The 17,916-nt window shown below is 40.7% G+C and overlaps 1 protein-coding gene across 1 annotated transcript; it reads right to left on the reverse strand.

The window, feature by feature from the left end:
* Window positions 1–1,815: 1,815 nt before the first annotated feature.
* On the reverse strand, window positions 1,816–17,908 carry rnf11b (ring finger protein 11b). Its single transcript, XM_031743416.2, has 3 exons — window positions 16,951–17,908; window positions 7,447–7,616; window positions 1,816–3,971 (listed from the first exon to the last, which is right to left on the reverse strand). The coding sequence occupies exons 1-3, from the start codon at window positions 17,071–17,073 to the stop codon at window positions 3,800–3,802; spliced, it is 465 nt and encodes a 154-aa protein (XP_031599276.1). The 5' UTR covers window positions 17,074–17,908; the 3' UTR covers window positions 1,816–3,799.
* Between the last annotated feature and the right edge of the window lie 8 nt (window positions 17,909–17,916).

A 17,916-nucleotide genomic window follows, 5' to 3' on the forward strand; every position in this document is an offset into this window, starting at 1 on the left:
TCAACACATCCCTTTATAACTGAAACGCTGAAGCAACGCTACATAGTATCACACTCACAGTTGTACACGTGATACATTTGTCATTTTTTGCATATTTGTCATTTTTTGCATATTTGTCATTTTTTGCATATTTGTCATAGATAGATAGATAGATAGATAGATAGATAGATAGAATTTTATTTCGAACATGCAAATATAATTGAAATAACAACAGAAAAAAAACAAAACTTAAAAATCATCAAGTTTTCATGTATATATCTTTGTCTACAGTTACAAAGTTTCAGATAAAAAACCTTTTAATGTTAGAACACCCAATGAATCCAAGGTCCACAACTGATGATGCGTCTTAAAAAAAAAAAAGATTTAATACTTTAAATATTATACTCTAGGTCTGATTTCTAATCCCTAAACCTAACCAAGGAAATAAAAAGAAACTGGAAAATGAAATAAAAATTAGTAGAAAATTTTGTGATAAAAGGCCGAAACACCCTTTGACGTTGGGCCACACGACTGATGATGTGTCCCGGTGTAAAGCTTCCAGGCTGCTTTTCCTCATAGTAGTCATCCCTCAAGACTTTCCATTGGAAGCAACGCATTATCAGGGATTGTAACAGCTAGTCCTTTTATTGGCTTTATTAGGGAAAAAAGGCTATCCAAAACTACATGGCCCTGTTTAAAAAGTACTTCCCCCCCACCAACAACTTTCACATCACTGTGGAGGAATTTCGGTTCTCTATTTTTTTGCAGAATCGCTTTTTAGCACGAACGACCTGTTTAAGGTCACGCCAAAGCAACTGAATCGATTTAAGCTTTTTATTTTTGAGACATTCGTTTGAGCTTGAGGTCAGAAACTGATAACTGTAGAGTCTCCTTCAGGATTTTCTGGTAGAGAGCAGAATTCATGGTTACATCAATTACAGTGAGTTGTCCAGGTTCAGGCAGTAAAGCAGCGCCAGACCATCACGCTACCACACTGAGTGGTAGCGTGATGTTCTTTTCATGAAAGGCTGTTAGTTTTACACCAGGTGTAATGGGACAAAAACATCCAAAAAGTTCAACTTTTATCTCCTTAGTCCATAGAACATTTTCCCGAAGGTCTCAGGGATCATCATGGCGGCTGTGGCAAATGTTAGCCGAGCCTTTGTGTTCTGTTTTTCCTTCAAGTTCGGCCATGGATGCCATTTTTGTCGAGTCTTTTTCCTATTGTTGAATCATAACCCTTAACTGAAGGCAGTGAGACCCACAGTTCTATGTTGTTCTGGGGTGTTTTGTGGTCTGTCATTGCATTCTTGGCTCATTTTTGTTACCATTCCAGGTTTTACCCATTTGTGGATAATGACCTGCGTGCGGCTAGTGAAATTGAACTCAACTTCCAAAAACAAATGCAGTTAATTACAGTTAATACATCATTAAACAAAAGGGTGCAACTACTTTTTTGGATAAGGCTCAGGAGGGTTGGATAGCTTTTTTGCCCTAATAAATGCATTTTGTAATCTGTAATCTGAAGAATTTACGTGTGACACGTGCAAAAAAAAAAACTGTGACCAAGGAGGCGGCAAATACTTTTTCATGGCACTGGAGCTGCTGCCAGTGTTGAATCAGGAAATATGAACTATGGTTCCAAACCAGACTAGTGTTGGTGGAAAACGGAAGATGAATGAGTTACGATGGCACATTTATAACCACAGTTATTGGTCAGCTGCACTTGGGTGTGATCAAGTTCACACTGAAACCAGAGGATATGTGTCATCTGCTTTTCCACTGCAAGGAGCGCAGATCAAAACGTGCTTAAGAGCCAGGAGGAAACCAAAGAACCACGATACACACACAGTTCATTTATTAGTTTGTGACAATGTACTGGGACATTTTCTGATACACCTCCTGTAGAGTTCATTACATGACATGTGACAGCTCAGCAGCAGCATTTCCAGTCTAAGCAGTCTGCCTATTACCGCCTGTGCTCACATTTTGGCAACAGATATCAACCCCTCACTTATGTGTAACCTAAGGCCATGGAGTCCCACCTTAATGATGGACAATTTACAACATAAAGAGTTAAGTACATGAGAGTACTGTGCAAAAACTAAGGTACTGACTGCCACCGACCTGCCCACCAACCAAACTTTGCAAAACACAAAGGGCCTTGAAAAGCGTTCACAGATCACAGAGATCTGTATGCAAGGGGAGCTTAAATATTGACCATTTTCTGCAGGATTTACATTTACAGACTCACTCACATGCTAACGTTAGCTGGGAAAGGACACTATCAAAGAAAATGTTGTATTTCTTTGTGCTTTTATTGTAAACCTGGTGACTTGGGCAATGGACATTTTATAATGTGGCAAAGAAATCCTGTACAGAGGACTCAACTCGATGCCAAGAAAATGAGAATACAAATGCATAGAAACCGAACATTTCTAAACTGAAACCAAACATAACCGTATACTCCATCATTATGACCACATCACACTCTTTCAGGACAGGAAGTTGATTTTCCAAGCACATTAAAAAAGCCCAACCTTGTTTATGTTTTAATTTTGTCTTCAGCACAAAGAACAGGGACACAATCCTTGGAATTAATTCAGTAGTTTGGTTAATGTCTGTAATAAATTAAGTACTCTGCTCCCGCTCCACAGAGACAGTGGCTTTCATTACAAATCACTGCAGTGGTAATGAGGATGCACATAAAGCAAATCAGATACTTTACATTCACATAATTACAACTGCATGTGGTCCTCTTGTCTCTGGTCTGATTAGGAAGTGCAAATATCTAGTGTGTATTTATGGTTTGTTAACTGGTCTACTTGTGCTTTGGCCAATAATGTGACATCTCATTGAATAAGAAGTCAAGACCTTAACAGCAAAACCACAGCCCATTACATCAGCACACACTGCACTTCCTTTAGTCATGTCTGTGTTGGTGGTAAACACTGGTTAACAGAGCCCTTATGCTGACTGACAAAACAAACAGATTTCACAAAGTCACCGGACAGTGAATCCACCGAGCAACTGATCTCACTTTTCTCAGGAAACGTCTGTACAGAGACGACCCGAGGCCCGTCTGAGAACAGGCCTCTGGTATGTGTGCAGAATAAATCATAAGTTAGCAGTCTAAAGTCTGATGTCCATCTCTGGCAGTCTTTTAAAATCACATATCTGCTTCTGCAAAAGTTCTTTTGCAGCAGTTTTGACTGAGAGAGGCATCTGGCAGCATCTCTGAAGGATTCGGAAGTCCTCTCTCCTCCGTCCTGCAGCGTGGCGTTACAGTAATCAGGTGTGAGCAGTCCTGCAGTCTCTCTCAGGCTTATTCCAATCATGGCGCCTAAAGTTGAGGAAGAAGGTGCGTGTATCGCAAATTTAAAACCAAACCTTGATAAAGTTTTTGAACCGTAACGACGACGAATCCACCATCCATTGCCTTCGATGTCCTGTTACAACACCCCTGTGCATTCCACCACCCTCTCTGTCGTCTTTCCTCAGTGCAGCTTCTTCCTGCTTGTCCATACCACAAAAAACCCTTCATTCTTCCAGTCCTTTCCCAGATGTAATCCTGTCCAGCAGGCCAACTGAGGAAATTGTGCACACACAAATAGACAAACACTTACGCACACCCACACAGAATTCATTGTACATCTTTAACATAATCACTGCTTTTATAATCGCCATCTTACTAATCCAGGATACAGCAAAGATGGAAGTCTTGTGTGTATTTTCATTTTTATGCATAATTCATGTCCGTGTATGTGTCAGGGTATACATGTGTTTGTGCATGTCCAGTTTAGTCCAAAAGGGTTTTGTGTCAGTTGGTCTCGTAGGAGGAAAGCAGTGCAGCATCCACAGGCTCCATGCACGAGGGGCAGGTGAAGGATCTCATCAGCCAGTCATCGATACAGTCCATGTGGTAGATGTGCATGCAGGGCAGGAACCGGATCGGGTCTCCGTAGACAAAGTCCATCATACAGATGACACACCTGCAGTGGTGAACAAAATTTCTCCTATTAAAAACACACTAGTCATTGGTTGAACAGCAGAACTACACAGGAAACAACAAAACAAGTAAAAAACAAAAATACACAGGCAGACCTTCAACTATGATAATGGATTATTTCTCAATTTAAAGGCACGTCCCTGGAATGGAATTTGGAATAAAATAAAATGCAGAATAAATAATATGACATTTTTCAGATGAAAAATAATTATATAATTCTAAACGTTTGATCTAAAAAAATTAATGTCTGCCACCTTACATAAACATGCAGTGAGAGCGCCTCCAAAACACTAATATAGTTATCACTGCACTTAAACCATGAGTTTCAAATACAAGGTCTTAGGGCCAGATCTGGCCCAGTAAAGACTCCAATGTAGCTCACTGGATATGTTTGCAAAATGTAAAGGAGGGCATTAACTTTGGACTTTTAACCGTACATACGTAGGTTTAACCGATTTCCTTATTACCGCATTTTTCGGACCATAAGGCGTGAAACAAAATCAGATAAGTCAACTTTACTCAACTCATTCTTCTTGCTTCCTCCACTTCTGTATCATTGATTCATTAATGCGGAATTCTCTGGCAGCTGCTCTATTCCCATGTTGTTGCAATATATTAATGACTAACCTCGTGTTGTGGATGGATTATCTCAGTTGTTCTCCTGACTGAAGTTTGGTCCGTTTACAGCATCCTGCCATGCGATTGCATTTGTCTCTAACCATCAGGAACCCTCACGTTAACTTTTATCGAGTGGAAAAAAGTTAGCGTTCATCCTCCAGCTTCACTGTTTATGTTATGCTAACATAGCTGTGTAGCTAGCGATCACGTAGCACATCATTATATAGCAGCTAGTCCAACTTCAGTAACCCTACAAACGTCACTGCTGTTTAGTTTCCTGCCTTCATTTATGTTGGAAGTGATAGCAGAGCTGTACGTTTGAATTCTTTCAGGAATCTCTCAGTCAGAGCATGCTATATCATGCTTAGGTGGAAGCTAGCGAGCTAACTTCCTGCTAACTTCTAACTCCGTTAAATACAATCAATTCTGTTTTCATGGATGCCTGAATGTTAAACTTAATTGTTACACCTGGTAAAGCAGCAACACTGATGATTTTATTAAAGATGAAAGAATTTAGACAGTTTTTAACTCTCAGTGATGCCGCAGTGTTCGTTTAACTTTGGGACCTGAAGTGACGGAGTTTAGGACCCAGATTACTCCGCGAGGCTCCTGACTACGGCAGCCGTGCGGCTTCGTAGCTTACCGAAGTCGTACTAAAATTTGACAGATTTTTGAGCGCCGTGTACCACAAAAACGGTTCGAGGTCAGTAAGCACAATCAGAATTCATACATAAGGCGCACTGTCGATTTTTGAGAAAATTAAAGGATTTTAAGTGCGTCTTATAGTGCAGAAAATACGGTAATAAAGACCTCGCCCATGATTAATCTCCTACAAAGTAATTAAGTAACAGAAACAATTTCATTATTACAATTATAAAAAATGGGAAAAAAGTGATTTTCCCCACTGTTTTGTAGAAGTCTGTTTTTACAGAGGGTCCACAATTAAGAATACCGGTAAGTCATTTTCTGTATTTTATAATAATCACAGGCAAGTTAGACCCATTTCTCTAACTTGTTATTGACAACAGTACAGAACAGAATGAAAACAGGTTTTATGTCCAGTATTGTTGATGTCACAGTGGGCTCACACAGAGGCGCTGCTGCTTCAGCAGTCTTGTTTGTCATTAATCACCTAAAATCAAACCTTTGTTGCTGCAGCAGAAAGAAGATGAAGAGATAATTTCATGACACAAATCAGTGACGCAGATTTACAGTAAACTTTAACTGAAATACAGCAAAAGTTCAAACTGTCACATTGCTGTGACTTAAAGTGGCTGTTTATTTTTATTTTGTTCTTGAAATAGAGTCAAAAACATTAGCTAACGTAGCCCAAATCATTCTGATCCACTAATTTGACGGTATATCGCGAGTTGCCTGCCAAGGAGCTGATGCGCTTTATTATTTTAGCTTGTTAAAAATTTCTATTCCTATTATGATCGAATTGGGCTTCAGTGTTTGTTTACAGTACAGCTCCAGATCCAGGTGACCGCAAGTCAAAATGTCGACCTGTCTATGTCCCGCAGCAGCCTGCATTCAGTTTGAATATTGCTATGACCTGATAATGATCAGTTTATGTCTTTTATTCACTTTAACATTTAACTTTTGGGTGACGGCACAAAGACTGAGAGGAGGACAGAGAGGGAGAGCAAAAAGAAACAGTTAAGAGTGGACGTGATCAAATTCACCAAAAATGATAAAGCTGCAGCTTCTGTTTTACTGACATTCACTGATTCATTCATTCATTTTAGATAACTAAGTGTGCTGTACTGTTGTCGATTGCTCTTATAATAATTATAATTATATCTTTGTCATTTTCTAGTTTCTATTCAAGTGAGGAGGATGGAGAGAGAGGACTTATTCTAGTGTATATTGTTAGACACTACAATCGGTCATCCAATTACAGTATTTTTCAGACCTAGGCGCACTTAAAATCCCAGTGCGCCTTATAGTCCGAAAAATACAGTAATTGCGTTGCTTTTGAAGGGAACACTGTAATGTTTATCCAACTGAATTGAGGTTTGCAAATGTCAAAAGGGCCGATTACAGCTGCAAACAGCACATTGCATTAATATTAATTACAAGGTGCTGCTGACATTATGATTGGCAGCTGAGCCCCTCTAAACGTTTGAAACTAGAACTGCCCCTGATAATAATTACAGGACAGTCTGGGCAATGAGAGCGCGTTCTGTCATTTTACACATGTATTCTTACAATTTAAGCCCAAATGCTCATGCTGACAGACTTCTTTAGTTTACTATAGCAGCATTTCTTTATCATGTAGAAAAACTGAGACATACTGTTGAAACTGCAGTTATCATATTAAGATATTTAAATGTGTAGTAAAACTTCTTTACACTGGGCGCCACTTTAACTAAGGCGACCACATGCCACACAGCTGGAGTGCAGTGGCCAGATGTGAGTCCAACCCACAACCAGTCGCTGCATGACTTCCCCTCGCTCTCTCTCAGCGCTCCTGTAATTTGGAAGGAAAAATGGCCAAAAAAACAAACAAACCCCAAAACAAACTCCTTTGCACAGACAGAAAGGAGAGTTTTACTTATCCATCCCACCTAAAATCAAAGTGGGCGACTCCCCCCAAAAATATCAAGGTTTCTGCTGTACTATAACTACACATCTCTGTATCAAAGCAATGTTTTCATGCTAATCACAAGAATTTATTATACTGTAAATTTTACTGGAATGTGCCAACATGAAGCTGTGTGGAAAAACAAGCAGCAATTCTGTGAATAAACTCCTGTTTGAAATGTATGTAACTCTTAAATCACAGAATTCTGCAGTGAAGCAGTGTTTGTATTTGCCCACTCAGAGCTTCTACCCACTCTCTGATCTTCTTCTCGGATCCATCCCTTCCCGGGTCATACACGCCCTTTGGGAGGTGCTGGATAAGCCCGATGCGTTGAGCGATTCGGATCTGCTCCTCTTCGGTCAGCTGAGTGACCAGTCGGGTTTGACTGGGCGTTGGATGGTAGACAGGCACATGGATTTGCTCCTGCAGAAAGAAAAGAGACAGAAAAAGACTTAACAACTGTTGAGCAAGTCTACTTTACAAAATCTGTCACATGAAAGCTGTGGCAGGGGAAGAATTTATGAGAAACATTAAGTGCAAACTTCTGAAAAATACACCTCAAAGTCGGTTGGCCTTTAAAAAAGAAAAGTATTGTTTGAGAGGATATCGTCACCGAATCTCTCAGCAGGCTATATTTGTGTTGGATTTACTTTAACAAAGGAAGATTTGGGTCTTTTCACTTTCAAAAAGGAAAGAAGAAAAACTCCTGATTATGGCACAAACCTATTATGGGAGCCGGGACATAAAAATAAACTCTGCCAGCGCAACACTGATGAGGCTTATCACATAAAATCCCTCAGCTTAACGAGCAGACGGTTGGTTCACTTTAGTCCTCTACAAAATCAAAGTACTCGAGTGCAACAATCTCATTATCCAACAAACTCCTCTAATATATAACTGTCACTGTCGAGAAGCCGGCCCAAAATAAGACTCCCATCCTCACAATATCCATTGTCAGTATCTAAAGCAGTTTATTAGGCCTGGATGTCTAGACATGCTGTAAGCTAATGATTTCAGGCAGTAGATGGTAGTGTTTCCCCACACCCATAAGCCACTGCAGCCGATACCAACATGCTGTGATGGGAAATCTCATTGTTGTTCTAGTTCACGTCATTAAAAGTAACTTTATTTATTTAACAGTATTTCTAACTGATGCAGCGGTTTACACGTTTGCCTAACAAATAAGGATCCCAGGAGGAAACAAATCCATTTGGGCTTTGAGCATTAATACAATTTTTTTTAATGCCAATTTAAAGCAGCTCATATTTCTAGCTCAATAATTTTCACTCTAACATGAAAGCAGTCTCAGTCAAGAGAAGTGTGAAATGAGAAGTCTTTCATTATGTCTGGGATGAGTTTCTTTTCTTTTCTTTGGTTTTTTTAAACACTGGCCTGGAAAACCACATAAGTGAAAGATTAATGTGTCATCAAAGTAACAGCAAGTCAAAGTGAGCGGGTTTCAGTATTAAAGAGTCAAAGCAAACATGAGAGGCACAATATCGTCACACCAAAGCGTACACTGTATTCTGACTATCCTTACAGTGTAATATAATACGGTTATTTTCTGACAGTGGTGTTACTTCATTTCCTGTTCCAGCGTCATTCACATCAAACTACATGCTGCACACAATCACGTTTGTGTAGGTTGAAAACCCCTCAGCATACCTGAATACCTCCACAAACGGACACAACCACAGTACCATAAAATCACCATTAGAAGCTCGGAGCAGACCAACATACCCCGAGTTAGCGAGCCAAGATGGTGGCACTGAATGCGCCAAGTTCAGAGTGACGACACTCCTGAATTCTGAGGCATCTGAAACGCGGCATAACCGTGCAGCCTTCTTACTCAGTTCTGAGTTTATCCTGACAACACGATATTTCAGAAAATATTTATATGAAGACTTTCAAGCTTTAAACCAAGCCAACCAGCCACAAAGCAAATCATGGTCATAACAAAAATTGTTCAGGATTAAAAAAATAAAACAAAACAAATTATTGCAGTGTTGTATAAAAACAGACCAGAAAGAGATTTTGTAGTTCATGTTGTGTGTGTATGTAAATGATAGCTTAGTTATCAGGACTGTACAGTGGTTGTTCCTGACCACAATCACCGCTCTACCAGTTTCTGAAGTTTCGCGCTCGCCAAACATTTCCATGGTAACAGCGATCTCCACCAATCAGGAATATCACTGTTTAAATTCAGGATAGTGGGTAGTGCAGTTTCTTTCCGTCACAATGTGAATTAAACAAAGCAAGACTGGTATCATACAAAGCTGTGGTTTCTACAGGTTGCACAGTTTAGTTCTTCACACTAATCCTTTCTTTAGTGCAAGACGCTGACTTTGTTAAAACGTACATTTCCAATGACATTACCCACTGTGCTGTCTATTTCTTTTCATATGTAGTCCACCCAATTAAATCACAGCTGGAAAGTGGATAACAACCAAAGGTGACAGCAACATATTCGATTAAGCAGATGATGCCTGGAGCCCTCTGTAAGAAGTCAAAGAAGTGTCAAAGGTATTGTAAATGTACCTTCAGGGGCGAGATTGTTTTTTTTAAACACACAGAAACACAAAAGCAGTCTACTTTTTAATTTGAAATGCTATCTTTTAAAGCTGAAGAGTTTTAATGGGACAAACGCAGATGCTAGCTAGCCTCTCAGTCTCTTAGCACCGCAACATTTAACCCATGAGTCAGCATAATTTTAGCAGTCGAGGCTGTCTGTTCCTCCTCTAACAGACATTTTTTTTTTTGCCAATTCTAAAAGCCAGGCAGCGATAATAAAAGCTGCAGACGGGGCCTCTTGGGGGGATAGCAGCTGCACTGTGTGTGTTTAGGGCCCTCAACTGTGCAATGGTCAGCAGTGTAATTGTTGTCATATGCCTCTCCCATTTAATACATGGTATGTCAGCTGGGCTGACAACTGTTTATTAAGTGACCTCAGTGGTACCAAAAGGGTGAAAGGGGAACTAATGAGGGGGAGGCGGACCTTGGTTCTCTCTGCCAAGCATGCTGTAGGTTGCTGAGCCAAGCACACAGCAGCTACAGCAGCGACTGTCAGCCTGCCAGGCTCAGGCTGCTAATGGTGAGCGGGAATCGAGGTGATGGTAGGAAGTAGGGGAAGCAGATGCACACAATAAGTGGAAGGTTTCCATCACTGAAAAGCAATCAGCTGGGGGGGGGGGGCTGCCTACATTTAAAAAAAAAGTCTTTACAGGAGTTATTTGCATCCCAAATTTGTCAGTACAAACTCTAAGGGAAGCAACACCTGAAACATGAAGCGTTTGCAGTCTCTGAAATCTTAGCTCTCCTTCTGTGCCCTGCAAAGTAACAAAATCTCTGGACGAGACCTGCACACAACGCAGGGCAGCATGCACACCGGCAGCAAGAACAATAACGGGGGCCGAATGATGCGCTTTAGCATCACAGGATGTGTTTTGTGGTGCGATAACAGGACAAGACTCAAAGTGTGCCGACAGCGGTAAATTACCTCATCAAAGCAGGAAGTTGATCCAACGATGCTGGCCAAGGGTATTATAACTAACATTAAACACATCCCAAAAAAGAAAAAGAAAAGCCCAAACATATGAGATCAAAAAAGAAGTGCCAATATGAAGGGGAGAAAATTAAGTAAACTAAAACAAACACCCTTCATTACCATTTTAACTAGCCGCTATACACCTGCAGACCTAGAGCTGCATTAGCCAATTAAAAAAAACCAAAAAAAAAAGCAGACGTGCCTTAAATCTTTCTAATGGCTAACTGGGGTAATGACTCTGGCTGAATACAAGAATCAAAAATTAATGAACACAACTGGATGTTAATTCATATTAATTGTGTCCCCATTAGTGTCAAAAGGGACAAAAAGCAGTTTCTCAGCAAAAACTGCCCCAGTCAGCTTGATACGTCTGGTTTCCAAAGACAAACACATTCAAGGCAAAAATACTCAGCTTGAGGCTTCACAAACTAATGGGTGATGTCATGTTGGCGACACCCATCTTTAAACACACAGTTTGTACCACAATTTAAAGTCCTGTATGAACATTAGTTATACCTCTGTAATATACTAATCAAACCCCCCTGAGCCATCTGATCATCACTTGTAGCTCGGCTCTCAGTTTTCAGTCAGAGGAAAATGAGAACTAAACTTTTGGATGAAGTAGTGAAGAGAACAAAAGAATTTACTTGTAGCTGAGTCAGGGCTCTGTGATAAGCTCTGTGTTGGAGGCAAAGCCCACGTCTATGTCACTGACCTGCAGTACAATAACCCGCTTGTCAGCACTGTTCTCTCCACGCCCCCCCCCGTGTTTCTGTTATCATATTAGGACAAAACGATAGGTAATCAGTAGCTCCTCCAGTGGGTTTATTGCCGCCTTCCTTACAAGGCTAAAGATCAACATCATGTAAGAATGAAGTAATCTAACCCTTACCTTTGATTAAGCCCGAGGACCTAAAGTTTAGCTCATCTGTCCAGCACATTACCATTATCTGGAGACAATGAAGAAGTTACACAATTTTCCCCGTCTTCCTCGACTGCAACACCTGCACACTTTTCTTAGCATGTTCGTGAATGTAGTCTGGGACATTACAATATACTTTCAAAAATAAATAAATAAATATAAAATATTCTACTACATGTCCCAAAATCATTCAGAAAAATACCTTTCAGTTTTCATTTCTTATTTGACATTATCATTATCATTGACATCATTTTATACAAAGATACTGAAATTTGTCATACCTGCAACAACAAAGGGTGAAAATTTCAAAGCCTGCAAATTGTCTCAGCCAATAAGATTTAGCTATGAAACAAGCTGAAAGTAGGATATAGGCCAGACTAAATGTGATCAATAAAAACACTTGTCACTGCTTCTATCAGGACACTCTGGTGTTACAGCAATATCAGGGAGCCGAGAGTGCACAACCCCCCCCCCCTCCTCTAAAACACACAGGGGTGCCTTATCTCCTGTGCTCCAGTCCCACCGAGATGAGTCAGCTCCTGTCTCGCCAGCTGCTGTCCAAATCACCACACTCAACACACACACACTGTCTGCAATATGCCTGTCTGCACACAAATACGCAGGCATAAGCTTACAGCTACAGCCCAATATTAAGACCACACACTGAACTGGACCTCCCTTTCCATTGTTCCCCAGTTTATAAAAACAACTGACGCAAACACACAATGACTCGTTTTGTTTTGACAAGAATTTTAATGGTATGCTAGGCTAAGTGGCCGGCTCACAGGACTGATGTCACCTACTTAGCTTTCTAAATCCATCCATCGCCCATCTATAGCCAGTGACAGCAGAGAGTGCAAATTCTTATATTTGGCCTTTTAAAATAATATTATACTAGGAGTATTTCCTTATCCTAAACAATCTAAAATATGGCAAACATAAGGAATTTAAATGGGTGTGGAACAATTTATACGTTAACGTATCCTTTTGCTGCTCCAAACAATTTGACTCTAGTGCGTCACTACTTCATAACTATTTCTGGTGGCATTTGAAAGAATGAGGGAAGTATACAGGACTTGCAGAGAAGAAGAAACTCACAGGGGAAGGAGGAGGGCAAGCAAATGCATCCATCCATTTTCTGCCACTCATCCAGAGTCAGGTCACAGGGGCAGCAGCCTAGGCAAAGAAATCCAGACCTCCCTCTCTCCAACCACCTCCTACAGCTCACCCGGGGGAGCACCGGGACATTCTTAAGACACCCAAGAGACACAATTTCTGTAGCATGTCCTGGGTTCAACCTGAGGCCTCCTCCCAGAAGGAAATGCCTGGAACACCTCACCCAGGAGGCATCCTAGCCAGATACCAGAAACACCTCAACTGGCTCCACTCCAAGAGCTTCACAAATGACTGAAGTCTTCACCCTAATTCGAGGGCAGCCACTCTTCCTAGAAAGCTCATTTTCGCCGCTTGTATCCTCAACCTCATTCTTCCGATCACTACCTTGCTTGTGACCATAGGTGAGGATAGGGATGTAGTTCAACTGCTTTGCTTTTATGTCCAGCTCTCTTCATCACAATGGACCGATACCACATCCACATCACTGCATATGCAACCCCAATCCGTCAATCCCCCATTCCTGTCACTCGAGAACAAAACCCCAAAATACTTAAACTCCTCCACTTAGGGCAGCGACTTGTCCCTGACCCAAAGTGGAGACTCCAGCCTTTTCTATCCGAGAACCATGGACTTAGACTTGGAGGTGTTAACTCTCATTCCGGCCACACTCGGCAGTGAACCAGCTCCCCTGCTAGCTGGAGGCAACCACCTGATCAAGACAACAAAACCACATCACCTATGAAAAGCAGAGGCGAGATACTGATACACCACAGTGTAAGCCTTCCATCACTTAGCGCTGTTCAAAAATATTTACAGTTGGATGTAATGCAGGACAAAAGTCTTTTATTTTTCACCTGTGGCCTGAGTGTCTGTGGAGAAGCAGGGACTGGTGAGATTTGGCCTGTATGTGGGTGTCATATTCTACACCCTTCTTGCAGCTGTAAATAAACACTGATTAGTGCATCCAATAGCACTCTTCCCCTCACCTCCCAACCAATCGTGGCACATGTCTGCCCCTCCATGAGCCTGGCTCAGCCATCAGCCTCTTCATGTTAAATTGAAGTTCTTCCTCCCCGCTATTGCCAAATGCTTGCTAACAACGATCACCGGATCCCTGGATTTCTAACTATAATTTTATATACAAACACTAAATGACTGAGCATGTTTTGGATCAAAACTTGCAAACAAAATCTAACTGAGTCACCTGACAAAGGTCAAGTACAAGTGACAATGTTTTTGGAAAGTAATTTAAAGGTAATGCGTTACGTCCCACCAACAGAGCTCTAGGGACTTGTGAAATTGCTAAAGTAGAGGGAATTTGTTCTTGTGACATGTGGTGGGTCAACACCTTACTAAAGGCATTTGTTTTTTGTTTTTTTTGTTTTTTTGTTTTTTTTTGGGGGTCCATCAGCTTATATCCATCTGTATGTGTAATATAACAATTATAAAAATGAATCCCTCATTCCTCTTTACAAGGATGTTGCAAAAATTAGACACAAAATTATACCCCAGAGGTAACTTGAGAGACAGGAATCGGAGTAAAAAGTAAACACAAAAACAAAAACAATGACATTCCTTGAAAAAGGATTATAACGGTATCTTAATCATTTCATGGTTATCTATAACATCTATGTGAAGTGTGAATGTCGGCCGAATCGATGGGGAAACATCTGAAGAGTGGTGTGCACTTATAAGATGTTATATTCATTACAGATGTGCTTAGACACTATTTACATTTTTCAGGTTGGCTAAAACCTTATGTAAACATTAATTAACAAATATTTACTCAGGCTGGGTATAACTTAAGCTACAGTTAGTGGAGTGTACTATTTATTACTTTAGTACTCTGCAGTGGCTACAAGTATCATTTTAAGACAGAAATGAAGTGTTAACAATTCTTAAATTAGAGACAATCAATCATTTCCTGTTTTTCAATTTAAGTGCTTCAGTGGGCATCCTAACCAAAGTGTGCTGATTAGATTTTTATGTCTCGAGTATGGCCCACATATAAAAATGATAAAAGGCAACACAATTCAACATTTAATTACATTAGAGCCGTCAACAACAGTTCCAGTGTGACAGATTGCTTTTCATTGATTAAATAAATCCTTGTCAATGCTTATTTGACAACTACACAAAAGCTTCCCTTTCTGATTCATTTTGTAGCATAAGCACAGCTATAGCTCATATTGTCCTTGTTTTGGATTTCACTGTTGCCACTGCCAGCATCAAGTTTTGCACCATGACTTGCAAATCTCACCCTCTGTATGGAGGACAGACCTCCAGGCAGTATCCAGAGTACACATTTGCAGTCAGCAGCATGTGAAAGCTTTCACAAATGCACCAAATTAAATTTTAAATGGAGCATTTGGGAGAATTTAATACCCGTTCCACCACAAATTCCCAAAGCGTGTTGATGTCAAACAAAAAAAATGTGTGGTGAAGGTGCTGATTACTGTGGTCACCAGGGAGAAGCTGGCAGTTCTGAAAGAGTTCTTTATAAGGAGGCTTTAACTAGTTAGTTAACCCTCTTGAGAAACTCTGCCAGTATAAACACACTACACGCAGGCTTGCTTAACAACACTGAAAGCTTAGTGAGAGCTCTTCCAGAGGGCCCCCAGCAAAGATTGTGTGGTTTATTACACCATTCATCATCTATGATAACACAGCTGACTGCTCTGACCTAATTACACACTGGTGTACGCTGGACAGAGCTCACACAAGGACATGAACAGGGGAAAAATACTCAGCCTGTCCAAATATAATATTGACCGACTCGGACACAGTGTCTAAGAAATGACAAAGCTTCTAAATGAGAGGCTGAATGCGTTTGGGCCAAGTTTCCATGTCCCAATTCTGGTGGTCTGATAGGAAGCTACTTGCCACAGCGGGAAACAGATGCTCTTCATGCAACCCCAAAAGGGAAAAGCGTCTTCTCCCAGAAACAAACCGGGGATCTTTAGCTTGTTAGACAAATGTGCTTTGGATTTTTGAAGGGCAAAAACTCCTTTGTTATTTTGTACAATCACCTCTTTTGTTTTTAATACCAAATGTACAAAATTCATTGTAGTTCTACCAATTCATATGAAGATCTATAAAAAAACTAAATTTGCCTAAAGATTTCCTGATGAAGCTCAATTAGATCTTCAAATAACGCACCAATAATCAGTGTTCATGCTTGTATATTCACATTAAATTCAAAAACATTACTTTTCAAGATCCAGCTAGAAAGCCCTTGATGTTAATTTTTCTTTTTAAAATGTTAGGACAACTTGGCGAAGTCTCTTCTTTAGGTTTTCACCCCTGGTGTGATGAAAATAAAACGTGCTTGCCTGAATATAACATTACATTATGTAGCGTCCTACAACACAAGCTCTCCTTCTGTACCGACCTGACGTCGCCTTCAGTTTCCCATGCTTTAGAAAAATCCTTATCTTAAATCTACAGATAAGGCACGGCTTAACCTAGTAACAGCAAACTGTCTGCCAAGGCTTACATAACACATACCAGCTGTCTCTTAACATTGAACTGACTGGTCTGTATTATAGAGAAATTACAAAGGAAAGATGAGTAACACCGTGCATCATATTTACAGTTACAGCATGGCCTGGTCTGTTTGTGGATGATCTAATTCAGGAAATAAGGTCATCATACAAAGTTGCTGCCCTGAAGGAGATTAGTCAAAAGAAGCAGTAAAGTTATGAAAGTCACCAAGTCATAATTCTCCTACACATGGAGAACTGGGCTCTGTTTCAAGTTCACTGTTAATGTGTACCACAGGCCATAACAGATTTATGTGCTGACTTACATGAGCCTAAATGATTTGGTTCAGTGTTTCTGAATGAGCAAGCCGTGCTGCAATTGTATCAGTGAAGCCTGAATCAAGATATGACTTCAGGGAATTGACGGACAGAGGCAGGACCATCGGACAGAACAAAGCGGATTAGTGTCAATGCTATGAAGGGGCAGGGTCACTGAGTCGCTCTGCCGCCCAAGGGTGATGTTGGATCTGTAAACAGCTGATCTTGCCTTCAGCTGCATAAAGGCAGACGTTTTTGGCCCAAACCTGTCACACATTATCAGACATTGTCCAAGCTTCAGGTATTTCATGAATTTTGGTCATGACAAAACATATCTACGAGGTCATTTTCCCTGAAACTGTTGGTGAAAGTTACCTGATAGGGGGGCGGTGGCTCCTGATCGGGATCAGCACCATCTCCGTAGCTGGCCCGGTCCGACTGAGACTCATGTAGCAAAGAAATGTCATCCGATGTGGGAGATTTCAGACAGTTTCCCATCTCCTCCCTCTTCAATCAAACTCTCCCCTCTGTCGTCTTCGCTTTACTAATTTCAAGGGTCACTTTCACAGACAATGGGAGAGGAGAAAAAGGCGTCGATGGGGCGTTTTTTCCATACACAGCTGATGATTCTCCTTCCCAGACGACAGGAGGGCTGCTCAGTTTAACAACAGCAAAACATCGCTCGGCTAGCTGCTAGCCACACAAAGAGCTAGCCTGCTAACACCAGCTAGCATTCGAAAGGGAAGATCTAATCGCTTAGCTAAAAATAAATAAATTCAGAGCTGAAACAGCCAGCTAGAATTGTATGTTTATTGACGCATCGAAGGGAAGGAAAATTCAATACCCCTCATTGCAAATTACAACGCTAACAGCAGTTTTCCTGACACGAACCTCTCAGTCTGAAGGGGACTTTCCAGTTTGCAGCCGAACAACGAAAGCTGGTGATGTAGCAACACAAATCACCGCCCCGCTGGAAAAGAACCAATGAGCTGTCACCTACTTTGAGTAGGCTCTTCTAAGCAGCCAATCAGATTCGTGATCAAATTGCCCTTCGCTAAAAACATAAACAGAGCCTTTGTGATAGCTTTGTAAGTGTATTTGTGTTATTCCTCTTGCTGACCACAAAGTAGTACTTGATCACCCACTTTTTAGTTTTTCTTGCGGCTGGATATTTCAATATTTAAAATTTTGAAAAAAAGAGATTTAAAATTCTCTTTGTGTGTTTCCGATAAATTATGTCGTATTATAATAGTCCTTGTTTTCGTATCCCTGACAGCCATTGTCTCACACTTCAACAAAATAAGATGACTTTATCTAATAGATTAGATTATATGAGGGCAA

This window comes from Oreochromis aureus, linkage group 23 (assembly GCF_013358895.1).
Source record: "Oreochromis aureus strain Israel breed Guangdong linkage group 23, ZZ_aureus, whole genome shotgun sequence".
Taxonomy (NCBI): domain Eukaryota; kingdom Metazoa; phylum Chordata; class Actinopteri; order Cichliformes; family Cichlidae; genus Oreochromis; species Oreochromis aureus.